This window comes from Ctenocephalides felis, unplaced genomic scaffold (assembly GCF_003426905.1).
Source record: "Ctenocephalides felis isolate EL2017-DRISC unplaced genomic scaffold, ASM342690v1 CF-g0.4_SCAFFOLD_00845, whole genome shotgun sequence".
Taxonomy (NCBI): domain Eukaryota; kingdom Metazoa; phylum Arthropoda; class Insecta; order Siphonaptera; family Pulicidae; genus Ctenocephalides; species Ctenocephalides felis.
Window position 1 is genome coordinate 58,575,155 of NW_020536999.1, and position 26,118 is coordinate 58,601,272.

General features: G+C 29.2%; 1 protein-coding gene across 1 annotated transcript; it reads left to right on the plus strand.

The window, feature by feature from the left end:
- Window positions 1-2,383: 2,383 nt before the first annotated feature.
- LOC113364156 (glutamate receptor ionotropic, delta-1-like) lies at window positions 2,384-25,361 on the plus strand. Its single transcript, XM_026606636.1, has 10 exons — window positions 2,384-2,597; window positions 8,004-8,089; window positions 8,922-9,101; window positions 9,430-9,585; window positions 10,457-10,637; window positions 22,156-22,349; window positions 22,759-23,045; window positions 23,199-23,382; window positions 24,710-24,950; window positions 25,129-25,361. Exons 1-10 carry the CDS (start codon window positions 2,384-2,386, stop codon window positions 25,359-25,361), a joined length of 1,956 nt encoding a protein of 651 aa, XP_026462421.1.
- Window positions 25,362-26,118: the final 757 nt, after the last annotated feature.

A 26,118-nucleotide genomic window follows, 5' to 3' on the forward strand; every position in this document is an offset into this window, starting at 1 on the left:
TTTATAAAATACTTATTAAAAAGTTGAATTGAATTTCTAAATACTTCAATTTATCATTTACATTTATCATTTACAAATAAACTATAGAAATCAATGTTTTATTATAAATTCATGTTTTTCTCGTTCTCTTAAATAATTCTCTACTTAAAATTTTTCATAAGGACACTGGTATGTATAATGCATTAACAATTTTAAAACATTTGTAGCTAATATTATTTAACACTATCAAAATGTTGGTTGTCATGATTTAAAGGTTACAGTAGTTCTATGACAAAAAATATAAAAATAATCAACTAGAGTATCCAATAATAATCCACTCTAGTTGATTATTTTTATTCGACGATATTAGTAAGTAAAAAAGTAGGAAAAAGAAAATTTTCATCCGCGATTTTGCTAAGATTCTGACTCGATTTTGAAATTTTAAAAATCGTTAGAAATCGAAAGACATTATTTGGATATTGTGTCACCGAGTCACCGTGTTTCATAAAATAGCATTTAAATTTTTGAAGTTGGTTCAAATTTCAGTTCATGGGCACATATACATACTTTTTTTTAATTTTCAAGAAAGGATAAAATTAACAAGTCTAATTTTCCGGCCAAAACATCAACTACTCGTTCGGGGAATAAAAAAATTGTACAAAAAATTCTAAAATATGAGCATCATTCGTTAGAATTCGCTAGTAACATTTACATAAATATTAATTTTTTTTACAAAGTATTAACGTGTACTTATGTACGGTTATATTTTGGCAACACTGATTTATATTATATATATATATATATATATATATATATATATATATATATGAATTATAATACAAGAACCATGCGCAATTTTTCCAAACCACGCCTTGTCCAGGAAAATTTCCATTCTCATTGGCAGCAGCCATCATGATCATTTTTCTATTTTCCACGCAGTTATAATTTTGTCTTTAGAACATAAGGACATACTTCAGCCAAATTGTTATATAAAAAAACGACATTAAAATTTTCAAATTTATAACCAAGTGCTACAAAATTATTAAAATAGATCCATATCGAATAAATAAAAAAAATATTGCACTTGAAAGCATTTTAAAAATAAAAACAAATCGAAAGTCTATAAATTATATAATTCAAAACGGGGGTTGAAAATTATAATATTTTTTGGTGAACAATGTGTAAACGAAGAAAAAAATAATACTAAAATTTATTAATAGATATTTTTTATATAATTAAAATAAGTATCTGAGAAAGTCAATTTGAATAGTTAGTACAAAAAATAAAGTGATATTGCAAACAAGTGATATACTGATATATTTTTATAAACTATATATTTTTAATAATAACATATCAAACATATATAATATTTCAAAAACAATCTACAAAGAGAATTTGGAGTTAAACATATCAACAAATTGTGACATGGACTTAATCATCAATTCGAAAGTAAAAAGTGAACATTTTAAATAATTACAAACCGGAAAAAATTATAAACCGTTATCATTTGTATTGAATAAATAATCTAATTTTAATTAAACACTTAGATTAAAATTTTACACCTGTGAATCAGAAAAATTATCAGTTAAGAGAAAAAATAATTTATTAAAATTTCTCTAAAATTAAATGCAAAAAAATACTTTTCACTCGATTAAAGTACCTCTAATAGACAAACTTAATTTTTTCAATGATAAAATGAAGAGAATTCAAATACAATAATACTAGATTTGATCGAAAATAAAATTTTGAATTAATATTCAAGTCTATAATATTTAATACAAAGTTCAAATAAATATCAAGAAGAAAATTGGATGTGCAAGTTAACAAAGAATGAAAATTTCTTCAAAACTATATGTGATAAAATAAAATTATTTCAATCATAGTAAGATTGAAACCAATAATAATACAAAGTGCAAATAAATTTTTGGAACAAAATTGCATACTGGTTTCAGCAAATTAGTAAATTAAAATTTGTTATTGACTGCAATTTTGAAACAATATATTTTTGAAAATATTCAATAAGTGCTACAACAACAAATGAACGTGCTACAACAATGAATGAATAATTAAAACATTAAAAAATTATTAATTTTAAGAAATTTGCAATTCGATATTGCATATAAAAACGATATATTTATATCTGAAATTTATTTATTTAGTAATATAAATTAATTAAATTTATTTAAATAACAACAACATTCAGTTCAAAAAATTCAGTGCTGTAAACTTTCGTTTAAGCTGATGTTTCAATCATTAAAACTTGAATTATTTCGAGCGATATAAGTATAAATACCGAAAAATCTCATACTCAATCTTGAGTATAATTAACTAATTGATCTAACTAATCTTTCACAATTCATTTATTATTTTTATAATAAATTGTGTGTAAATTTCGTCTGAAACGATGGCTGACAACATGACCGCTACCACCGTGCCCCCGCCGGTTGCGCCCGCAGCACCCGCAGTAGACGCGGGCGGAATGCTGAACCTACTTTGTGCCTTATCAAATGTCACATATTGCGAAGAAGGGAGCAACATTTTTGAACCGGAAAATACTTTCAGTAACGAAACGGGCTGTGCAGAAATCGAAGATGACTTATGTCTAATAGACAGACAAGGTGAGTTGACCCTACAGAAAATTTTCTATACCTGCCGAATTTTGTATACCTATTCCTACCACGCACGGTCAAATTGACCGTAGACTTGGGGGCATGATCGTGGCTTATTAAGACAAATTGCTGCAATATACCGTGACGAAAATTCAAATGTGCCGAAAAAGACAAATTGCGGAAACTTCCCGTACCAGAATTAAATACTCGAGGAAAAAAATCAGTAACAATAAATGTTGATCAATAATTAATAACAATTGTTTTAAATATTTTCAAAGAAATAATTATAAATACTATATATTTTATCGCTCATTTTATATAGCGACGATCTTATCGCATCAAACACTTGAGAATGTTTACATTAACATACCAAATGAATCTATCTGAGGATATTAGAATAACGCATATGAAATATGTTAGTCATCTATTTTGGGCCATATAATAGTTCATCAGTCATTGTGCAAGTTTCCAAAATTTCCATTTGCTGTTGTCTACGAAGCATTCTGGCCTCCCGAGTGTTCTCGTTGGCGCGCTGATCTGCCACTTTCACACGTGCAGCATCCAATTTTTCAGCATAATAATGGGAATTACCCACAATTAGGTTCTAGGGTATCCATAATCAATAGTAATGATTATTATGTATAGGTTTCAGCAATTTGTACGATAGTAGAACTAGTATTCACGGTTTTTAGGCATATTTTTTACACTAATTGGTTGAAGCTTTTAATTTTTTCTGATTATGGATTCAATCTTGAACTATACATCTTGAAAGTAAATAATTATCATTGCTGATATCGTCGTAAATCGGTTTAAAAGCTTTTAAAACATCAAGAGACGAGGGAGAATAATCTTGAGTATAAGTATCGAGCTCTACACTAGCGTCAACGCGCTGGTAAGAGTCCAATAACTCAAAAAGTAATCATCGGATCAACTTGGAATTTTCAAAGAACATTTTCAAGATATTACACTTAATAAAAATGCAAAAAAATAAAAATCGATTTTTCAAAAATTCCAAGTACCCCTAAAACACTTGAGAATGTTTACATTAACATGCCAAATGAATCTATCTGAGGATATTAGAATAACGCATATGAAATATGTATATACATTTTTAAAATAAATTGTGAATTTAAAACTTATATTTGAAGTATAAAACTTCGTACATTTTTGAAAATTTTAAAAAATAAATTTTGTGAAAATTTTGATATTTGTTTGAACCGTACAAGTGAAATTTAAAAATTAAAAATACTGGTACAGTACCCAAAAAAATTAGTACGCATTTTTAAAATACTTATAAAATATTTGATAATTTGATTAACATATGTCTAATGATCATTTTAGACCGCCAAATATTTTTTTTCTTTTTCCTTTATACCTCCGAAACCGCTAGACCTGTCTTTAAATCATTCGAATTACAGTTTTTGGCACTTTTTGTCCCATATCTTCAAAACGGCTAGACCTGTCTTCGCCAAAAACTGATCAGCACATCTTCTCATAAATACGAATTGAATCTGCTTTGAATTATTCAAATCGGTTGATCCGTGTTCCCGAAATCGTCGACAAAAAATTGTATCGGCACTCACACACACAGACACACACATACATCCATTTTATCTAAGGTATGCCAAAATATTCAGAAACCTCTAAAACGTAAAGATATTAAAAAAATTCATTTTCGATTTTTTTACGATTATTATAACTTACACACAATCGATGGAAATCGATGGGGACCGTCGTTTGTCAGTTTTGCACGACGATCAGCCAAGCCGTTTCTTTGTAAATTTTAGCTCGCAATTCTGAATAAATTTTAAAAATTTAAAAACTGAAAGATATTGGTTGGAAAAGATACTGATTAGTTTTTAATTAATTATTTAAATTAAATAATTTGACACTTAATACAAATTTAATATGCAAATATAATAATTGATATTATCATTTGTTCAAATTATGTATATTTTTTATCACATAACGTTATATATTAGAATATTTTGTTCCTTTTAAATTGTCCAAATTGTCCATTTGATTTTTGAACTCTAATTTCTTTTTTGATTTATTACTAATGTAATATTTCGCTTATAAGTTGGGATTTATAATCTCTTTGGAACCTTGTCATATCTCACTAAACACGGTAAACAAATTAAATGTAAATCAGAAATCCATTTATCTCATAGATTTCAGAAACATTGACATAATTTGCTTTGTTCACTATTTTCTCTAAATTATAAAAATGTTCAATATTTCTGAAAACATATTACTGTCTGTTACACAATTTGAAATAGTTTCAATTAGATGCCTATTCGTAATCGGAATTATATGTTTTAGATGAAAATTTGTTGATAACAAGTTGTAATCTTATCATAATTGCTTATGAAATGTATTATTTTGATTACTATTTATAATATCAATAAAAGAATGCGAAAAACCTTGTGATACAATTACATTACATTGTACAATTTTATAAGAATACAATTAATACTAAACTTTCATCACCGTCCGTTTCCGAACTTTTTGTAAGACTTAGACATTTTGAAACGTTAAAATACCATTATCAAATTATATGACAATTCCTAGAAGATACTAATAATATTTTTGTCACACTTTGCTTCCAGTAATTTTTTATGTTTGCCGAAAACTGTAGCCTAATATATATGTAGCCTAACTGCAGCGGTCGGTCAATTTGGCCGGTGGAAAATAATGTTATGAAGTTGTTTCAACCAGCCAAATTTAGAATAAAGTTGTGGTTGGCCTGTGAAGTCAATAGTAGATATATAATAAATGGATTTCCCTACTTGGAAAGTTAGTTGTTCTAAAACCGATCAACCTTTGGAGCATATTGTATAAATCAAATTTTAGTATTTTTACTAGTGTTTGTCGGTTTTCAAAAACTGGTTTTAAAAACCGGTTTTTTGGCGAAAATTATGGAACTCGAAAACCGTTTTTTAGTGAAAAAAGTCGGTTTTCACTGTATAAATGGAAAATGACAAATATAGCCAAATATAAAAGATAGATGAAAGCGTTTTGATTCTTAAAATCATATCGTTTCAATAGCTTTTGATATCTTATCAGTTTGCAATGGTCCACAGAAAGGTTTTGTATATATTAATTTAGATTTTTTATACTAAAGTATATTTTAATGTAAATCAGTGTGACTTCTTCTTGAAGAAGTAACTTCATCTACTCAAACTTGAAAAAGGGTTTTAAACCCTACAAGAAGCTTAGAATTATTATATCAGGCTTTAAAAACAATTAAGCATAATTTGGTCGCAAGTATGAGAGTATTTTTTATTTCAGTTTCCGAGCAATTCGATATACGTTCTCAGTTTTTTGAAATCATATTTTATTAAACAAAAAAAAAATATTTAGAATGTTTAAAATTAATTAATTAAAATTGCTCGGAACAGGCAATACCCAAGTTTTATTTAAAAATGTATTATTTTTATTTATTCGAAAACTTTCCTTTCACTATCATAAAAATATTTTCATTCTTATATGTGAAAATGATGCAAGAATAACAAATAATTATTTTCAAAGTTATTTAATCAAGATAAACTATTATTTTTTAGTTCTACCAATTAAAATTAAAATAATTTTGTTTACTATCCATAAAATTGAGCAATAAATAAATTCAGTCAAATACTGCTCTAAATCACACGGATAAATTACAGAATATTCTAGCAAAAATTTATTTTCTATATAAAATTTGAGAACCGGCTAAAACCGGTTTTTTAGCAAAATTAAAATTCGAAAACCGGTTTTTTGAAATATCGGTTTTTGTATAAACTCTAATTTTTACAGTCTCTAAAAGTAATCCGAAAAATGTGCTTATCCTAAGTTTCAAACATAATGACGCAATACAAATAGGAGAAAGTAGCAACGTATACCGAAATATATTGCAAATATAATTGGTACAAAATTTGATGTAGATATGAAGTCGAAAAGTTGCAGATGGCTACCAAGTGTTTTTCAACATTTTGGACCTAGTTGAAAGAGAAAATTGGACAAACGACAAGTAAAACCATTTACTGTAACGAATTTCTATTCCATTTACCTTCTGAACTTAGCGATATATATTTACAAAACCACAATGGAACCAAGTTTTCAACAACATCCATAACTTCAGATTTGGGCGTACGATAAACTTGTTAAAGAAATTTTGTTAAAAGTAAAAAATAGGACAACAATTTTCTGTAAAATAAACATTTCAGAGCAAAACCATTGGTGCAAATGATCTCATATTTCTAAGAGTTATATAAACTGAAATGCAAAGTTAAAATTATTTATTATAAGTATATAAGTGAGAATTTTAGCTATAATTAAAATTAAAGAGCAGACAGTTTTTATTATTTAAAAAAAATTGAAAACCAAAAAAAATTTTTTTTTTAATATTTAAAAAAAAGCCTTTCCCAGAATCTAATGGAATGCTTTGTTCTGTAAAATCTGCCATTTTCACACTCGTAGCTCCTTATGTCAGAACCGACTGGACCAATCGAAAACTAGTTCAGCACTTCTCAATATCATTAGGAATCGACTGCTTTTTTAACGAATCAAATCGGTTGATCCGTACAACCGAAATCGTCGTCGAAAAAATGTATTCATACATACACACACACATCCATTTTTTCTAAGGTATGCCAAAATGTTCAGAAACCTCTAAAATGTGAAGATAGGCAGATTGACGAAAACAAACTTCTTCGGGAAGTTAATAACCACAATATAATAATCACAATTTTACAAAAGCTCTAGGTTGCATTGTAAAAAAACATTGTAAAGAAACGATTAGTTTTTAGCAAAGACAAAAAACTAGTGGCGCATGGCATCGTGCCTTAAGGCAAATTGCTAGAACTTCCCGTATCAGAATTAAATATTTGAGGGGAAAAAATCAGTAATAAATGAAAATTGGTCAATGATTAATAACAATCGTTTTAAACATTTTCAAATAGATAATTATAATCACTATATATTCTTTCGTTCATAAAATATACAGTGACTACCTTATCTCTCAAAACACTTGCGAAAGTTTAGATTGGCAATGGGTGCCGAATAAATCTATCTGAAGATATATTTCTTACGATTAACGGTTTGTAAATTTAAAGTTTCTATTTGAAGTATAAAACTTTGTATATTTTTGAAAATTTTGAAAAGAAGTTTTTTATGAAAATTTGTAAATTTGCTTGAACGGTATAAGTTAACTTTAAAAATTAACAACCTTGGGTACGGAACCCAACAAAATTAGTACTCATTTAAAAAAAATCAAATATCTGATAATTGAATATGCATATGTCTAATGATCATTTTTGACCGCCAAATTATAATTAATATATTTCAGATAATAATTAAAAGATTTCCAACAGTATATCACATATTATGTGATGGATAATGATATAATATATTATTATAATATTTTTGATATTTCAGAGTTGGAAGTATTGGCAAAAGAAGAATTAAAAAAAAAAATAAGAGCAAGTTTGAATGGTCGAGTTCTGAAAGTAGCGACACTACAAGTAAGTATAATTAATAGATATGTTTATATATAAAAATTATCCAATTTCTACATTAAAATTATCCAAATGTACTAGAAATGATACCAATAATTTATATGGAAAAATGACAAATAAACAACCAATAGTTAATTAATTACATTACATAGCAATCGTTTTGTTCATAAATATAATACAATATAAAGATAATATTTTTTATAAATATTGTACATAATTTAATCTATATACTTTTAAATATAATTTTATAAAACGTATGTCTAGATTGACGTAAAAATATAATATAATTTTATTTCTGGTAATTTTGTATTTTGTCTTAATTGAATCTAATTTGTTTGTGTTGTACACTGGGAGGCTTACTCAGGGACTTTGTCCAAACCAAAATGCATAGATCCCTTGCTATTATAATGAACAATATAATAAGAAATAGTAAATTATTAAAAATGACAAAAAAAAAATTAATACTGTTAGCTCAACCAACAATGTGTAATTTTAATTAATTCTGACTAAAATCTCCCGAACAAATTTGAAATTTTCAATATCGGTTCAGAATTTTTTGAAAAAAAAAACGCGAACGAAATGTTTTGAACTTTTCGAGTATCATCGAATCGAATGGTTTTTAATTTTTGTGAAATCAGTCATTATTGAGAAAAAGTAGATTCGGTCATTTTTTTTCTTTCTGTATGGTGCACAATTGTATCTATGTTTTTGTTTTTAACAGAAAACATGTTGATGGAACCTAAATAGCTCCAAAACGTCGAAAGTCCAATCCCCGCCAACCAATTAACATAAACAAATAAAATAATATAAATGTTTATAAAATTTTATTTTGTTTCAGAATTATCCTTTAAATTGGGCTGTGAAAGAAAACGACACGTGGGTGGGGAAAGGCGTAGCTTTTATATTTTTAGATTTTTTAGCAGAAAAATTTAATTTTACGTACGAGGTATCACTACCTGAAGAGAACAGAGTCGGCATCGGGAACGATAAAAGTATTGTGCAAATGCTTATAGATAACGTAAGTTACTATTTTATTTAAATAAAAAATAAATCAATGTTTAAACTTTATGATAATAATTCCTGGTAACTTATCCTGTATAAGCAACATATATCCATACTTATGATATGAGCTGGCTGAACCGATATAGATTGTTAAAATAATATTGGTTGTGTATTTTCAATGATCTTAAAATAAAATTAGGTAAATTTTATATATTTTTTTCATGCGTTATAATATATATTCGTACATACTGTATCTCAGTCAGCCATGCTCAAGATTGTTTATCAGAAAGGATGTATCACATTAAAAAAAATTTTTTTTATTGTTTTAACTTGAATTTTTTCAGAAAACGGAGTTAGCAGCAGCCTTCCTGCCAGTTCTTTCACAAAATTCCGGAAAAATTAGATATTCAACAGCACTAGATGAAGGAGAATGGATGATGTTGATGAGAAGACCTCAAGCTTCTGCTACTGGGTCTGGACTTTTAGCCCCTTTTGACAGGGTAAGATATGAGAAAAATGTAATTGATTTTAGGAAAAGACCAGAACCAGAAATAAGTAGTTTTGCAAATTGTATGATATCGTTGAATATAAAATAAAAGTTTTTCCAGACCAAAGTGGTCTATATTGTTATCGAAATATTTAATATAATTTCCTAACAATATCATTGCCAAGGGGTTTACGACAAACTTGTTTGGAGTCTATTCAAAAGCGTCGCAAAAAATTCAAGGGATTAATGACACAAAAAGGTTTGGACACCAACGCTGAAAATTTTATTACTACTATTATAGATAGATATCAGTTCCGTTATTCACAAGAGTAACTTTCATAAAATGCTCCCCTTTACTTTTCTTCATTTATTTAGTGATTAATGCAGTTTATAAACTGGTGTCTGCAATCATTATCATCATAATTTCAATGGCAAACTAGAGGTGTATGTCATCGTGCCTTGAGGCAAATTGCTGGGACTTCCCGTACTAAATTAAAATTTTGAAAATCCAAATTATTTTCGATATCCAACAATTTTTGGAAATTAAAAAAAATGAAAAAAAAAAAATTCTCAAAAACGATTGTTTTGTCAACAAGCAGAAAACGTGGACGAAAAATTACGGACACAAGAAACAAACACACACACACACACACACATATTCATTTTTCTGATGTATGCCAAACTTCTGAAACGTGAAAATATGCAAAAATTTTCATTTTCGTTTTCAGCCCACTACTATAAGTTATCCTACGTGAAGGTAAATATAATATAATAATTTGTTTATTGCGCGTGTAACCTATCCTAATCAGAATTTTTAATTACGTTAATTAACAGCAAATATTTCCGTAAAAAAAGTTTAATAATTTTTTATTTTCTTCTTTCAGGATGTCTGGCTTCTCATCCTAGTTTCCCTGATAGCAGTAGGCCCGATTTTTTATGGCCTGATATTAATCCGGCATCGTATCAGTTCGGATCATCAAACAAAACCTTATCCCCTTCCCCACTGTGTATGGTTCGTTTACGGGGCATTGATGAAGCAAGGATCTACGTTGTCTCCTGCAGCAGGTATGTAAATAAATACTGTTCGATTTTGTACAGAAATATACTAATATGTTAGTAATATAAAATTGATCAGAATTCTTTTCTTAGTATTGTGTTAAAATCAATTGATTTAAATGCGCGTACTATACCATCTCATCTAAACTTAGTCTCGTCGTGCGTTGATCCAAAATCGTATAATTTTCCAGAAAGGCTACATGAGGATTTTTTTCTAATGCTGATGCAATTAAATATTAATTGAAAATAATATGACCAAGTTTACAATTATATAATGTTTATTAGGAGTCATCCAGATACATGTGAATAATCGACTTAATCAGTAAGAATTTGTTAGATTTAGCAAATAACTGTTTACTTTAAAAATATGTAAATGTTTTCGCTTTCATTAAAAACTAAACAATGCGATTTCTTATTGATATCTTTCAAACATACATTGAATACCTGTAATTGCATTAATTATAGTGCATAAACACACGTATGCCCTTGAAGAGCGGCCCATTATTTCAAACTGAACCTGCCTTTTTATAATTTAACCACTTTTCGTAGGACTATAATATTTTTGTATGTTCGTTTTGATATTTAGACCACAAGCTCATGGCCATATAAGCATCATTAAAAACGTCGAAAAAATAAGTTTTCAATATGAAGAAACGGCCCGGCTGAACTTTTCCAAAAACTAAGCAGTATGATTTCTAAATGATATCTTTCAATAGGTTTTCAACTTTTCAAAATCGGTTCAAATTTTTGGCAAAAACTTGTACAATTTTTGTTTTTTAATTTCAATATTAACTAGTGGGGCGCATGGCATCGTGCCTTAAGGCAAATTGCTGGAACTTCCTGTACCAAAATATAGTTTTTTAAAAAGATTAACATTTTTGAAAAAAAATTACTTTGAAAAAATTAGATTTTTGAGAAACTATAATTTTTTGACAAAAACTTCCGTTTTTTGAAAAAAAAGACTTTTTGAAAAAAAATGTTTTCTTTATTTTGAAATATTTTGGAAATTCTGAACTTTTTTTCAAAGCAATCGTACTGCCTTAACTGCATAGAGACGAAATATCGAAGCGCGTAAGCGCCGCACTGCCGTCTAACGGATAAACATTGGTACGAAACCCATAGGAATGAAAACAAACTTTATACTTATTGTTGAAATCTCTTTAAAATATATGATAATTTGATGTGCATATGTCTAAAGATCATTTTTGACCGCCAAATGGAATCTTTTTTACTAATTCTCCGAAACCGCTAGAGCTGCCTTCATGAAAATTTGATCAATTCTTCATCTTGTCAAAAAAAGTAAAATATTTTTTGAACTATTAAAATCGGACGCTCCGTTCTCCTAAAAACTGAGTTACCGTTTGTGGCACTTTTTGCCCCGTATCTTCGAAACGGCTAGACCTGCTTATGCCAAAAATTAATCAGCACGTCTTCTTATCAACAGCAATAAAATGTTTTTTGGATGATCGAAATCGGTTGAACCGTGTTCCGTGTTCCCGAAATCGTCGACGAAAATTTGTATCCGCACACACACACACGTACAAACACACACACAAACACACAAACACATACATCCATTTTTTCTAAAGTATGCCAAAATGTTCAGAAATTTCTGAAACGTAAAGATATTTATAAAAATTTTCATTTTCAAATTTTTTTGCGATTACTATAACTTACCCTACGTGAAGTTTAAAAAAATATTATACATAAGATTTCATTATCTTTGTGGAAATGTATTGATTTATAAAATATTTTAATTGATATGAAATATATCAGAAACAAAATATCTATTTGACATGTCATAAAGTATTGTTATCCTCGGATGCCAAGGCTGACTTACTAACAAAAGGCATTAACATACAATAACACAAAAAAGTCATAAAACTAATGAAAAGTGTAAAAACTAATCACTTACTAAATTTATAAAAAGAAAGACATCATTTTATATGAAAACAAGATTTAATATTATTCTGTTTTTTTTATTACAAAAATAATATTATTCTTCTTAGAATAAACATATTGTGACTTCTATAATTAATAATCAATCTTTCCTGAATTTAAAATTGTATTTCCAATTTTTTCAACATCTATGTAATTAACTTCTCGTAGAGTTAAGTTATAGTAATGAGCCAAAATTTTTTTGCATATCTTCACATTTCAGAGGTTTCTGAACATTTTGGCATACCTTAGAAAGAAATGGATATGTGCATGGGTGTATGTATGTATGGATACAATGTTTTCGAAAGCACCGGTCAAACGATTTGAATTATTTAAAAACCATTCGATTCCTATTGATAAGAAGACGTGCTGTTTAGTTTTTGGCAAACGTTGGTTCAACCATTTCGGAGATACGGAGCAAAGATTGCAGAAAATAGAAATCGAGTTTTTGAGAGTACGAAGCATCCAATTTGAATGATGGTATAATTTTAATTCTAGCTTCCACTTATATAATTGAGCTAAATAATTTGAAATTTGCAATTCAGTTTATATAAATTTTAGAAATATGAGATAAGGTCTTTCATTATAACTCTGCTTGATTAATTTTTCACTTCTTCAATCCACTTTCATATAAACTCATATAAACGTCACCATCCAATTTATAAGCTCTTCTATTTTGTCTATAAAATACGAGCAATTAAAGTTACAGTATTTTTAATAATACATATTTGTATTTGAAAACATTTAATATTCTTCGAAAATTTCATTACGGAACGGGAAGTTCCATCAATTTTCCATAACGCACGAGCCATACACCACTATTTTAACAAATTTTGAATGAAAAATTAAAGTTGAATTTTTCGTGGTGGTTGCACCTTTATTATAAGCAAAGTTGATAATTGGTAATTTTACCTATTCTACCGCCGATATAATTATAGTGTTTTACCATCAAACCAAAAACCACTAGTTACAAATTTTATTTATGAGTAATAAACATATATTTTTTATTTTATACACGTTTGGCGGATGGTAATGGGCGCTAAGTGCTACGAGGGAAAAAAATTGTCATAAAATATTCATAAAATTGATCGCCAAGCCGATGTGACTGATTGCTTCGTATAAACCGCTGCTAGGGACTGAAATAGTATGTGATTATTACCAAATTATATAGATATGTTTGAATATGTAATTACTTTAAAAGCTTATTCGATTGCTCATGACTTTTGACTGGGAAAACTGTAATTTCGTAGGTCTAGACAGAAAAGGATATGTAGATTTTTGTTCCATTGTAGTAAATAACACTATGCAAAAATTATTTTGCATAGACATTAATCGATAAACATTAAATCAACTAGTGTTGTTCGTAGCATCATGCGTTAAGGCAAATCACGTGCCTTGATGAGTTGTAATGATCATTTTTGACCACCAAATGTCATATTTTTAACTTTTCCCCCTGCAATCTCAAAACCGTTGGAGCTGCCTCCGGGAAAATTTAATAAAATCTTAATTTCGTCATTACAAGTAAAATACTTTTTGAATCATTCAATTCGGATGCTTCGTCTGTCAAAAATGTTATTTTTTGCTCTTTTAGCTACGTATCTACAAAACGGCTAAACCTGTCTTTGCCAAAAACTAATCACCACGTCTATCTACCCATCATTGCGAGTTGAATGTTTTTTGAATAACTCAAATCGGTTGATCCGTGTGCCCAAAATCGTGAACGGAAAATTATATTTACACAAAACACACTATCACACAGACACATACACATCTATTTTTTCTAAGGTATGCCAAAATGTTAAGAAAACTGTGAAGATATGAAAAAATATCGATTTGTAATGATTCGACATAACTAAATATGTCTAATTTATAAATAGTAACCCAAACGGTTTTTTAGCTCTATTAACTTCCCATGGGGTAAGTTATTGTATCGTCCAAAAATCGGAATTTTGGCATACCATATAAAAAATTGATGTATGTATTTGTGGATACAAATTTTTCGTTCACGTTTTCGGGAGCACGAATCAACCGATTTGAAATATTCAAAAAGCAATCGATTCCTACTGATAGGGAGACACGTTGATTAGTTTTTATCAAAAGTCGGTGCAGCCGTTTCAGAGATATGAAACAAAGAGTCGTAGAAAATGGAAAGTGAGTTTTTGAGAGAAGAAAACCACCGCTTCGAATGATTCAAAAAACATTTTGCTTGTGAAGAAACGATTAGTTTAGGAAAGCAATTTTTTCAAAATTTAATTCATTAAATATCAAAAATGATTCGAATTATTATTTTAATTCTAGCTAAAATTGTAAAACTCTCTTATATACTTAAAATAAATAGCGATAGTTAATACAAATCTTAGAAATATGAGATAAGTTCCTTCATTCAAACTCCAGTTTTGTTTATTTACTTTTTATGTAAACATATATAAACTTCGTCGTCCAATTTATTCATATATCTGAAATAAGCTCATATATTTTGTCTATAAAATACGAATAATGAAAGTTACAGTATTTATGATAATCTATTTGAAATCATTTCATTACGGTACGGGATGTTCCTGCTAATTTCCTTAAGACACGATGCCATGCACCACCAGTTTCATGAAATATTATTGCAAAATTCTGTTTGCAAAAACTCAAAGTAGCCATGTCTATTTTCTCTTGAAAACATTGCTATCTATGATTCCAAGTGAAAAGGAATATTATTGCTGCTCGACATCAGGCTGCTCAAAGCGAGTTCCATAGTAAATTTCCATAGTTCTAACCACTAATGCTCCGGCGAGTCCAAAAATATAATAAATTTAATTCTTTGTGTTCAAGGGATCAATACATAGTTGACATGTGTCACCTTCGTATTTCTGTGTTGACATAAACATATCAATACATATCTTTTGTATACGTACAACACACGAGGAAAAAATAATGATAGGAAAGCACGCAATATTGAATAGAAAATGCATTCATAACTGTAATGGCTTCGAAAATTTATAAATTATGTATTTTTAGTGCACCTGATAGATTTATCGGAATTTGGACAATAAATATGAATTTTCGACAAAAACAATTTGGCAATTTATTCGATAACCAGCCTAGGTTAAAAATTATGTGTCTGCTCAATAACCTGGTTATATGCCCTTTCTATAATCTAATTGTAATAAACTAATAATAAACTAGTTGTGCATAGCATCGTGCCTTAAGACAAATTGCTGAAACTTCCCGTACCAATTATAATTTTAATATCATATTAAAAATAATTTTTTAATTATTTTAAAATTAAATTTAATTTTTTTTTTTTTTTAATTTGAAAATTTTGAAAACAGTTGAAATATGTGAATTTTTATGAAGGAACAGAAAAATATGCCCTGTTTGTGAATTTTGATTTTTTTTTTTTGTAAATTTTTGAAAAATTTTAAAACCACTGAGTTCTGCCATCCCGAATAACTAATCTCTTCTCCACACTGTCAACACAAACAAAATATTTTTTGAATCTTTCAATCAAACGCCACGCTCTCTCAAAAACTGTGCGATATGTTCGAATGGGCTAGACCTGACTTTAAAAAAAACTAACCAGCAAGTCCCCCCATCAATAGGAATGAAATGTTTTTTGAATCATTCAAACCGGTTGATCCGTAGGTATCTCTCGAAATCTTCAACGAAAATTTGTATACGCACACACACACATACATTCATTTTTGCTAAGGTATGCATAAATGATCAAGAGAGATTTTGAAACGTAAAGATATAGAAAAAATCATTTTCGACTTATTGCGATTACTCTAACCTACTCTACGAAATGTTAAAAATAAACTAATATTAAAATTTTATAATAAACTATAAATTTAGATAGAGAAAGCTTAAATTGTAAAAACTGTAGTATCACAACAGAAATAATATGTACGATAAAAAAATAATAATATCATCAATAATATTATAATGGGTTTATTAAAGTTTACTATAATTGGATCAATTATCTGCTAACGATGTATAGATGATAAATTACTACGAACGAAGGTAATTAATAGATTTATCATACGTCGAAATCTTCAATGTCAATGTACACGTTAAATTACGTTTATTTAAAATTGTCATGAAACGACAAAATCGATAAATGAAAATATATGTTGTTACAACGCTTATCTGCATATACATGTTACTTTGAAAAACTTCTATTCGATTGTTCAAAAAATAATTCAAACGGACTCAAAGTTCTTAAAGTGTTTTTAACTTTTTATGGAGTTATATTTTGTTAGATCCTTTTAAGAACCTTCAGTTTCGTAAATTTTCTAAAACTAGTGGGGCGCATGGCATCGCGCCTTAAGACAAATTGCTGGAACTTCCCGCACCAAACATTTTTTTTTTAAAAGATTAACATTTTTGAAAAAAAATTACTCTGAAAACATTAGATTTTTGAAAAACTATAAATTTTTGACAAAAAAAGACTTTTTGAAGAAAAATTTATTTTGAAATGTTTTGGAATTTCTGAACTTTTTTTTCAAAGCAATCGTACTGCTTTAACTGCATAGAGACGAAATATCGAAGCGCGTAAGTGCCGCGTCGCCGTCTAAGGGATAAACATTGGTACGGAACCATTAGGAATGTAAACAAAATCTATACTTATTGCTAAAATCTCTATAAAATAACTGATATCTGATGTGCATATGTCTAATGATCATTTTTGACCGCCAAATGGCATTTGTTTTTACTTTTTTTACTAGATCTCCGAAACCGCTAGACCTGCCTTCATGAAAATTTGATCTGTTCTTCATCTAGTTAATACAAGTAAAATGCTTTTTGAATTATTCAAATCGGACGCTCCGTTCTCTTAAAAACTGAGTTACTGTTTTTGGCACTTTTTGCCCCATATCTTCGGAACGGCTAGACCTGCCTTTTGAATTATTCAAATCGCTTTATCCGTGTTCCCAAAATCGTCGACAAAAATTTGTATCCGCACACACATACACACACGAACACACACACACATACATCCATTTTTCTAATTGTAAGCCTTAGAATCTAAGGTATGCCAAAATGTTCAGAAGGTTTTGAAACGTAAAGATATATAAAAATTTTCGTTTTCGATTATTTTGCGATTACTATAACTTGCCCTACGGGAAGTTTTAAAATGTAAATTATGTCACGGGCCACATAATAACATTACTTATATATTAGCGATTTTTTAAACGTGAAGCATCATCGACATCAAAATTGATAGTTAGGAATTTCAGCAACAAGTATTATGTCAGTTAAACAACAATCAAAACCGTTTTTTTTTTTCAATTCACATCAATTAACAAATTTCTTGCTAGAAAAGCACCTTGCCTATTATAAAAAAATATAAATATGATAAAATCAAAATCGTGTTACTCTTCTTTAAAAATTACTACGTAAAACCTAGCATTTTTCATCAAAGAATAAATTCTGTGCTTAATACAAATCTCGACTTCGATATTTTCTTGAGAAATAAAGCACCGAAAAAAAGCACGAAGAATAAAAATTAAATATAAAAATGGTAAGCGTCTTCGCAAAAAATTGTGAATAGATTTTAAAATTTCGCCATTTACATAAGATGCTATATCGACACAGCAATTCCTTTATAACTAACTATTAATTATTAAAAAAAACTAGTGTTGCATGAAATCGTGTTTAAAGGCAAATTGCTGGAACTTTCCGTACAGTAATTTAAAATTTTCAAATGCTTTTATTTTTTGAAATCTTTGGAAAAATTAGTTTTGAGAATTTAAAAAAAAATTAGAAATTAGAAGAAAATTATTTTTTTCTCTAATTTCAAAAATTTGGATTTTTTAAGGCAATCTTTTAAGCCTCTTAGCTGTTTTAGAGATAAAATATCTTTTGCCCATCAATAGGAATCGAATGTTTTTTGAATCATTCAAATCAATACACACACACATACAGCCATTTTTTTAACAATAAGGTATGCTATAATGCTCGGAAGACTTAAAAACGTAACGATATGCAAAAATTTTCATTTTCGATTTTTGGCGATTTCTATTACTTACCCTACGGAAAGTTAATAAGTGTTAAATAAGTTAATTAAATCAATGCTATTTCCAATTGATTTGTTTACAAAAGCGACGAAATGACCCGGCAGATCGCCGATCAGCGCAGTTAATATCTTTCAAACTGTTTTTAAATTTTCAAAACGATCAGATGTTTTGCAAAATCATGGACAAATAATTTGCAATCTTTTGCTAATTATGAAAAAATGACTTAGCCTACCGCCTTGCAAAAGTAATCAAAGCGAATCCTGGTCGAGTTCTATTAAATTTTTGAAATCAGTACAGCCGGTTTTGAGAAAAGTTCGACAAACGGTAAATTATGGGGTATATTTTTTCAAATTTTGGTCTCAAACTATTCAGAATAACTTGTAACGCCAGGAAAGACATGTAAGGTCACAAAAACGTCAGAAGAATATAAAATTAGAAAATCGGATTTTCTGGCAAAAAAACTTCTCCGTCGGGTAGCCGAAACATAGACATTATGATACAGTGGTTAGTATAAGATCCATGAGCCAATAACATGTCTAACTTGAGACAGTAGTATAAGGTCTATAAGCCAATAATATACCTAAAATGTTTATAAAATACAAATCTGTCATGTGTGTGTAATTATCGGTGCTTCAATATTTAATATCAAGGTCCCATAAATGTCTTTGTCGTATCAACTTGTGTATTTCGATCGTTGGGGGGGGCTTTTCGTCATTTCGTATTAATTTCGTGCTTGTTTTCTTTAGTCGCGTGTGTCGCCCTAATGGCGATAATACGTTAACGATTCCGCCTATTAAATATTTAACGAATCATTCCTTATTACCACCTTGGCAATCGTTAATTTAAGAGACAACTGAGCTTTTTACTCAGACAAATTTTACTTTGACAAGAATACTTCGGAGATTTTAACGAGTTTTTGTATGTAATAGCCAGATATTATCTTTTCTGTTGTCTGTTATCGATTGCGTTGAACGAAGAGAGATGATTTAATTATTCTAGTTTAGGGCTTTTTAATTAGACGAATTAAAGCAAAATTGTATTTTGCCCAAATAAGATTGGAAATCTTTTTGAATTTTTAATATAGTGATTTGGTTAGTTTCGTTAAAAAACTGTTTATGAAAAGAAACCATTTTACTTACAAATTTGAAATAGTAATGAATGCTTTTTCCAACCGATATAATTTAAACATAAATATAAATATTTAACTTCCCAAAGAAGAAGTTTATGTTTACGCCAGAAAATCCGATTTAGTTTTATATTTTTAACTTCCCGAAGGAAAAGTTTATGTTTTCATAAAAAAATCCGATTCACTAATTTTATGTTTTCTCGACGTTTCAAGCCATTCTGAATCGAATGAGACCAAATTTGGAAAAAGTATGTGTGTGTGTGTGTATGTGAACAAATTTTTTGCCGTAAATCGACGTTTTCTCAAAAATGGCTGGACCGATTTTAAAAATTTAAAAGCCATTTGATGTATCTCGATGAGAACTAGCGTTTATCAACTTTGCGCGACGATCAGCCAAGCCGTTTCTTTGTAAATAGCAGAAAAGTGAAAAATTTTTCGTCCACGTTTTAGCCCGCAGTTCTGAATCGATCTTGAAAATTCAAAAACCGTTCGAAAGATATTGATTGGGAATCGTGCTGATGAGTTGTTGGTAGAGATCGGCCGGGCCGTTTTCTTGTAATAAGTGTTAAAAAAAATTTTTTCGACGATTTTTATTATTATTTTTTTGACGGTAGATACCATAGTCTTCTGATCATACTAAAATATTACGGTCCTACGACAATTCGTTTAGCTTTAAAAATTCGTTAAAGTTTGCAAAAATTAGTATCGTTTTTTTGGCATTTGTCAAAATTAGACTTTTCACCGACGATTGCTCAAAAACGCCTGAACCGATTTCAGAAATTTAAAAACCATTTGATGTGTCTCAATGATGACTATCGTTTGTCAGTTTTATGCGACGATCTGCCAAGCCGTTTCTTTTTAATTTGAAAAAAAGTATTAAACTTTTCGTCCGCATTTAAGTTCAAACTACCGATTCGATTTTAAAAAATCAAAAACAGTTCGAAAGATTATAGTTGGGAATGATACTGATTAGTTTTAGATAAAAATCTACCGAGCCGTTTTCTTGTAATTAACTGTTGAAAGAAAAAATTAAGCCGATTTTCATGGAACTTTTTTTGGCGACATATATCATGGTCTTATAGACTTTACTGAAATATTACGGCCTTACGACAAGTAGTTCAATTTTAAAAATTCATCAAAATTTGAGAAAATGAGTTGTTTTTTTGACGTTTGTTAAAATTAAAATTGGACTATTTACTTGGTATAACAATAGAGTACTTAGTCTTAATAAACATACTAAACAATTAAAGTTTTACAAAAAACTGGCTCAATTATAAAAATTCTTGATTTTTGAAAATTTGCTCTTAGAAAATACTCCGAGTCAAAGTGTTCGTTCGTTTTCAATTATGTGTAATAAATCCACTCGGAATACTTTTCATCGCACATAAGTTAATTTATTTTTTATTGATTAAGTCGATTATTTAAACATATCGGGAAGTTCATGTAACTTGCCTCAAGGCTAAATACCAAACCAACTAGTTTTCTTAATGTTTCAAGTCACTTTGAATAGTTCAAAAGGGTTCAAATGGGTTATATACACTTAATCGACTGAAAAAAATCCGACTTACTAATTTTATATTTTCTTAATGTTTCACAAGTCACTTTGAATCGTCCAAAATTGGAATAAGTAAGTGCGTGTGTGTATGCTCGTATATGTGAGCCATTTTTTTAATTTTTTATCAACCTTTTCCAAAACAAGGCTACACCGATTTAAGATATTAAAAATCATTCATTTTTGCAAAACGGTAGGCTGAGCCGTTTGTTTATAATTAGCAGAAAAGTGCAACAATTTTCGTCCACGTTTTCGTAAAAAAGATCTGAATTGTTCGAAAGATATAAATTCAGGATCAACCAACGCACTGTTTCTTCGTAATTAAAAGCTAAACAAATTTTTTAGTGTGATTAAAGAAACTTAACATGATGATACGTTCATGATTCACACAAACGTCCTTAAATATTATAGGTCTTCGAAATAACGATTTAAAAAGATTTATTAATACATTTATAGATATTTGAAGCCCGATACTAAAATTAATTGGAAAACTCATTGATTAATTTTTAATACAATCAAAAACTTTATTGTTAAACTAAACAAATAAAAATTTTATCTGATATCTGAATTCTCAATTGTTATTGATTAAGAAGATAATTTACAAGTAGTAAATAACTTTCCTTGAAATGCCACAAATACCAATTTTAATGATATTTTTCATTGTAATTTTTTTTTCAAACCAACTTGTAGGATCAAAATCCCTATGAAATTAAATAGAAAATATTAGGTGATGATTAAGATGCTGAGGATATGTTGCGTTTAAATTGGAAACTACAATCTATACCGAATTTAGCATGTGATAAAACAAGATAAGCTCGATTTAAGCAGTAATAAATAAGAGATAAAAACGACCATAAAAAACTTACTTTTTATAATTAAAATTATTATTATATATTTGCTTTTCAGATTCCACAAGATTACTATTCGCTACTTGGTGGATATTCATAACGATATTAACATCATTCTACACGGCTAATCTGACTGCATTTTTGACCCTCAGTAAATTTACTTTGCCCATCAATGAGCCTAAAGATTTATTAGTGAAGAATTACAAATGGACTGCGAGACAGGGTAGCGCGGTGGAATATGTCGTTAAAAACGTAAGTTGAATGTAATAAATATAGATCTCATATTATTAAATAAGGCAAACCTCATGTCATTGATGTGTTTATCGATATAATCCAATATAAAAATGCTATATATTGATGAACAAAATAAGTAAGATGGTATTCGGCAAAGACGAATACGGTATTCGGACTGATGAGTCTTACTTTAGATATACTCTTCCTAGAAAAACATTCTATAACTACAACAACTATCTATAATGATTTCAAACTTCAACATGTTATTGTAAAACTTCCTAACTTAACTGCATCCGCTCTCATCTTATTTGTGATCCTTCACATTTTTTTCAGGGGAACATTTTATATTTGTCGCAAAAAGCAACACCATAAACAATCATATTTTCCACAATTTAATTATATTTTAATCCAATATTTTTTCCTTCAGCCTGACGAAGAACTGAACTACCTTGCTCCTATGATCGGAAAGCGGGCACAACTCAATGATCCCTCCAACGATACAGCATTTCTAAATATGATAGAAAGTGAAAATTACGTACTGGTACGAGATCGTCCAGCTGTGGATTTACTGATGTACAATGACTACCGAGCCAGAAGTGACGTGGATGAATCCAGGAGATGCACATTCGTGGTGACGCCGACTAAGTTCATGACCAAGGGAAGAGCTTTTGCGTATCCTATGAATAGTCGGCTAAGGGAACTGTTCGACCCTTTGTAAGTAGAACAGATGTTTGTTCTTGCAGTTAGGACCTAATAAATATAAATTTTTATTTTATGCCCAAAATTCGTCCAGTTTACTATCTAAATAAGTGTAACCCTTTCCAAAAAAAGTTCGAATAATCCTCAGATAATGATTTTAATTTACAGATTATTAGCTCTGGTGGAATCTGGAATAGTTAAACATCAAACACAAGCAGATCTGCCAAATACTGCAATATGCCCACTGGATTTAGGAAGCACGGAAAGACAACTACGAAATGGAGATCTGATGATGACGTACATGGTGGTTGTTGTTGGTTTTGCCACTGCTCTGATCTTCTTCATTGGAGAGGTAACTAAACCATTTGAAAAATAATAACATTCTTCTTTAACCCCAATCCTTTCATTAATTATGTTTTTTCAATAGTAGTTTTCTCTTTTTTATTTCTGTCCTGATCTAACAAATTTCATCATTCTCTAAATCGTTTTATAGGTATATAAAGTAAATAAATTATTCATTGCCTTCATAAGTTCATCAGTTTAGTTATTGATAGGATTTTATTCTATAAATATTGTTTCAGTACTAGCAATTCCAATCGTGGACACTTATACACTTATAAAATTGTTTGATATCTCCTTATTTTTACTGATACTAAAAATCTCATCTCTGCCATAATTTCTAATGTAAAGATGTTAGATCAGATTTCCATAATAATTCATTATTAACTTTCCTTAGGGTAGTTACAGTAATGGGCCAAAAATCGAAAATAATTTTTTTTGTATTTTTCGACGTTTTGAAGATTTCTGAACATTTTGGCATACCTCAGAAAAAATGAATGTGTGTGTGTGTGTTTTGTATGTCAGCATTTTTTCGTCCACGTTTTCGGGCGCACGGCCCAACCGATTTAAATGATTCAAAAAACATTCGATTCCTATTGATAGAGTGATGTGCTGATTAGCGTTTGGCAAAGGCAGGTCTATCTATTACGGAGATACGGAGCAAAGAGTGCAGAAAATTCCAATCAAGTTTTTGAGAGAACGGAGTATCCGATTTGAATAATCTAAAAAATATTCAATTTTTAATGATTGGGAGGTGATTAGTTTTTGGCAAAGGCAAGTCCAGCCATTTCAACGACACAGAGCTAAATGTGCAAAATTTTTGAGAGAACTAAACGTCCGATTTGAATGATTCAAAAAACTTTCTGCTTGTTTCAACAGAATAATTGCTTTCGGGAAAAAAAATTAGTTTCAATTTTTTTTGTATATCGAAAATCATAGATAAGGAAATAATTCAGATTTTAATTTTAATTCTGACTAAAGTTCTAATACACTTTAAACAAATAATTTCAACTTTGCCATTCAGTTTATATAATTCTTATAAATATTAGACAACGTTGCAGTATTTATTTATAATAATCTATTTGAAAACATTTAATATTTTCCTCGAACATTTCGTTACGGTACGGGAAGTTGCAGCAATTTGCCTTAAGGCACGATGCCATACACCACTAGTTTTATTTAATATACTCAGAAGGATAATAAATTTGTTATATATTAATATATAAAAAAAATTTACTTTTCTTGTTAAGTAAACAATTGTCACTAATATATTTCAAATTTTAAATAAAATGGCAGCTATTTATTTAAAACAATGTAACTTACTATTATTAACTTTTCAGATTACGTATAGATATTTCAAATTCGGCAGTAAAATGAGGCGTGGTCACACACCAGGCGACAGAATGCGCCACAAGAACCAACACCAGTCGCAAAAGATTCAAAATGTATTGCATCATCACCAAAATTTACTTAACAATAATACTCATGGAGCCCAATTTGAATACAACAACGTCTATGCTAATGTGAACGATTATGCTCCAAATTCAGTCAACATACCCAGCAAGAAAAGACCTTGGGGAGGTAAGACCTATTTAGCAAACTGAATTTATTTATGACCAATGACTAGTCAAGAGCTAGAAACATACCAAATTCTCTCCACAAGAAATAAAAAAAAATTTAGTTTCTCCTTTGTCTTTATCATTAAATTTTATCATGAGGCAAAAATCTTTTAGTTATTCAGTACTATTTTTTATTCTAGGACGCTCAGACTCCGATCATTACATAACACCGCCACCAGCCTACGGATCGCTATTCAAACAATCATTAGCAGGATCTAACAACTTAGGCAACATAGCACCTAAACATCAACATCAACATCATCAGCAGAACATCAATGGAAGAGATTATTACGTAGTGAAAACAGTTCAAGGAGATACAAGGTTGATACCAGTTAGGCAACCATCTGCACTCTTATTTCAGTATACCAATTAGATTTCCAAAATTGCCAAAAGCATCGTTTTGAAAGTTGAGATTATAATATATTTTTTTGACAATCAGGAATGAGTACGGATGTATATCTAAATGTAGAATCTAGATTGATATAATGATGTATAGCTTTGAAAGTAAATAAATTATAGACATCATGAATAAATCTATGAAGAAAGGATTGTTGATATCGTGAAGTCTAATAGAAGCAATGGAGGTAAAAGGGCAAACGCTTTTGCAAGGCCAATCATGTGCAAACAATGCTCAAGAAAGAAATAAGTAGGTATGCCAGTATAAAAGTCCAAAAATGATAGGTGCCAAGGATCTCAGTTGCTAAGTATTGAAATTGCCATCAATCAGTTGATAAGTTGAAATAATTGTTTCTAAAATAATCGAGACTTCTTTTGATCGTACCAATTATCTTGAAAACGATATCTTATTCTTCCTTAACAGGCGACAAATAAAAGTGTTAAAATATTGACAAAACAACAATCTTGGCGAAGACTTCCTGATATCAAATCTTTTAAATAGAGCAAACTTCACCAAATTTTACATTCTGAACTGCAAAATTAGAGGAGTTAGTAGTAGAGAAACCTAGCCTGAACCAATAGGTTTTTATTTTTTTTTTAAATATATATATTAGAAATGAAAGACAAAAATACGAAATAATTTGATATAAAAATACAACCTGCAACATTAAATCCAAATAGATGAAATTGAAGTTGAAATGATTACGAACCAATTTAATATTGAACAGAATATA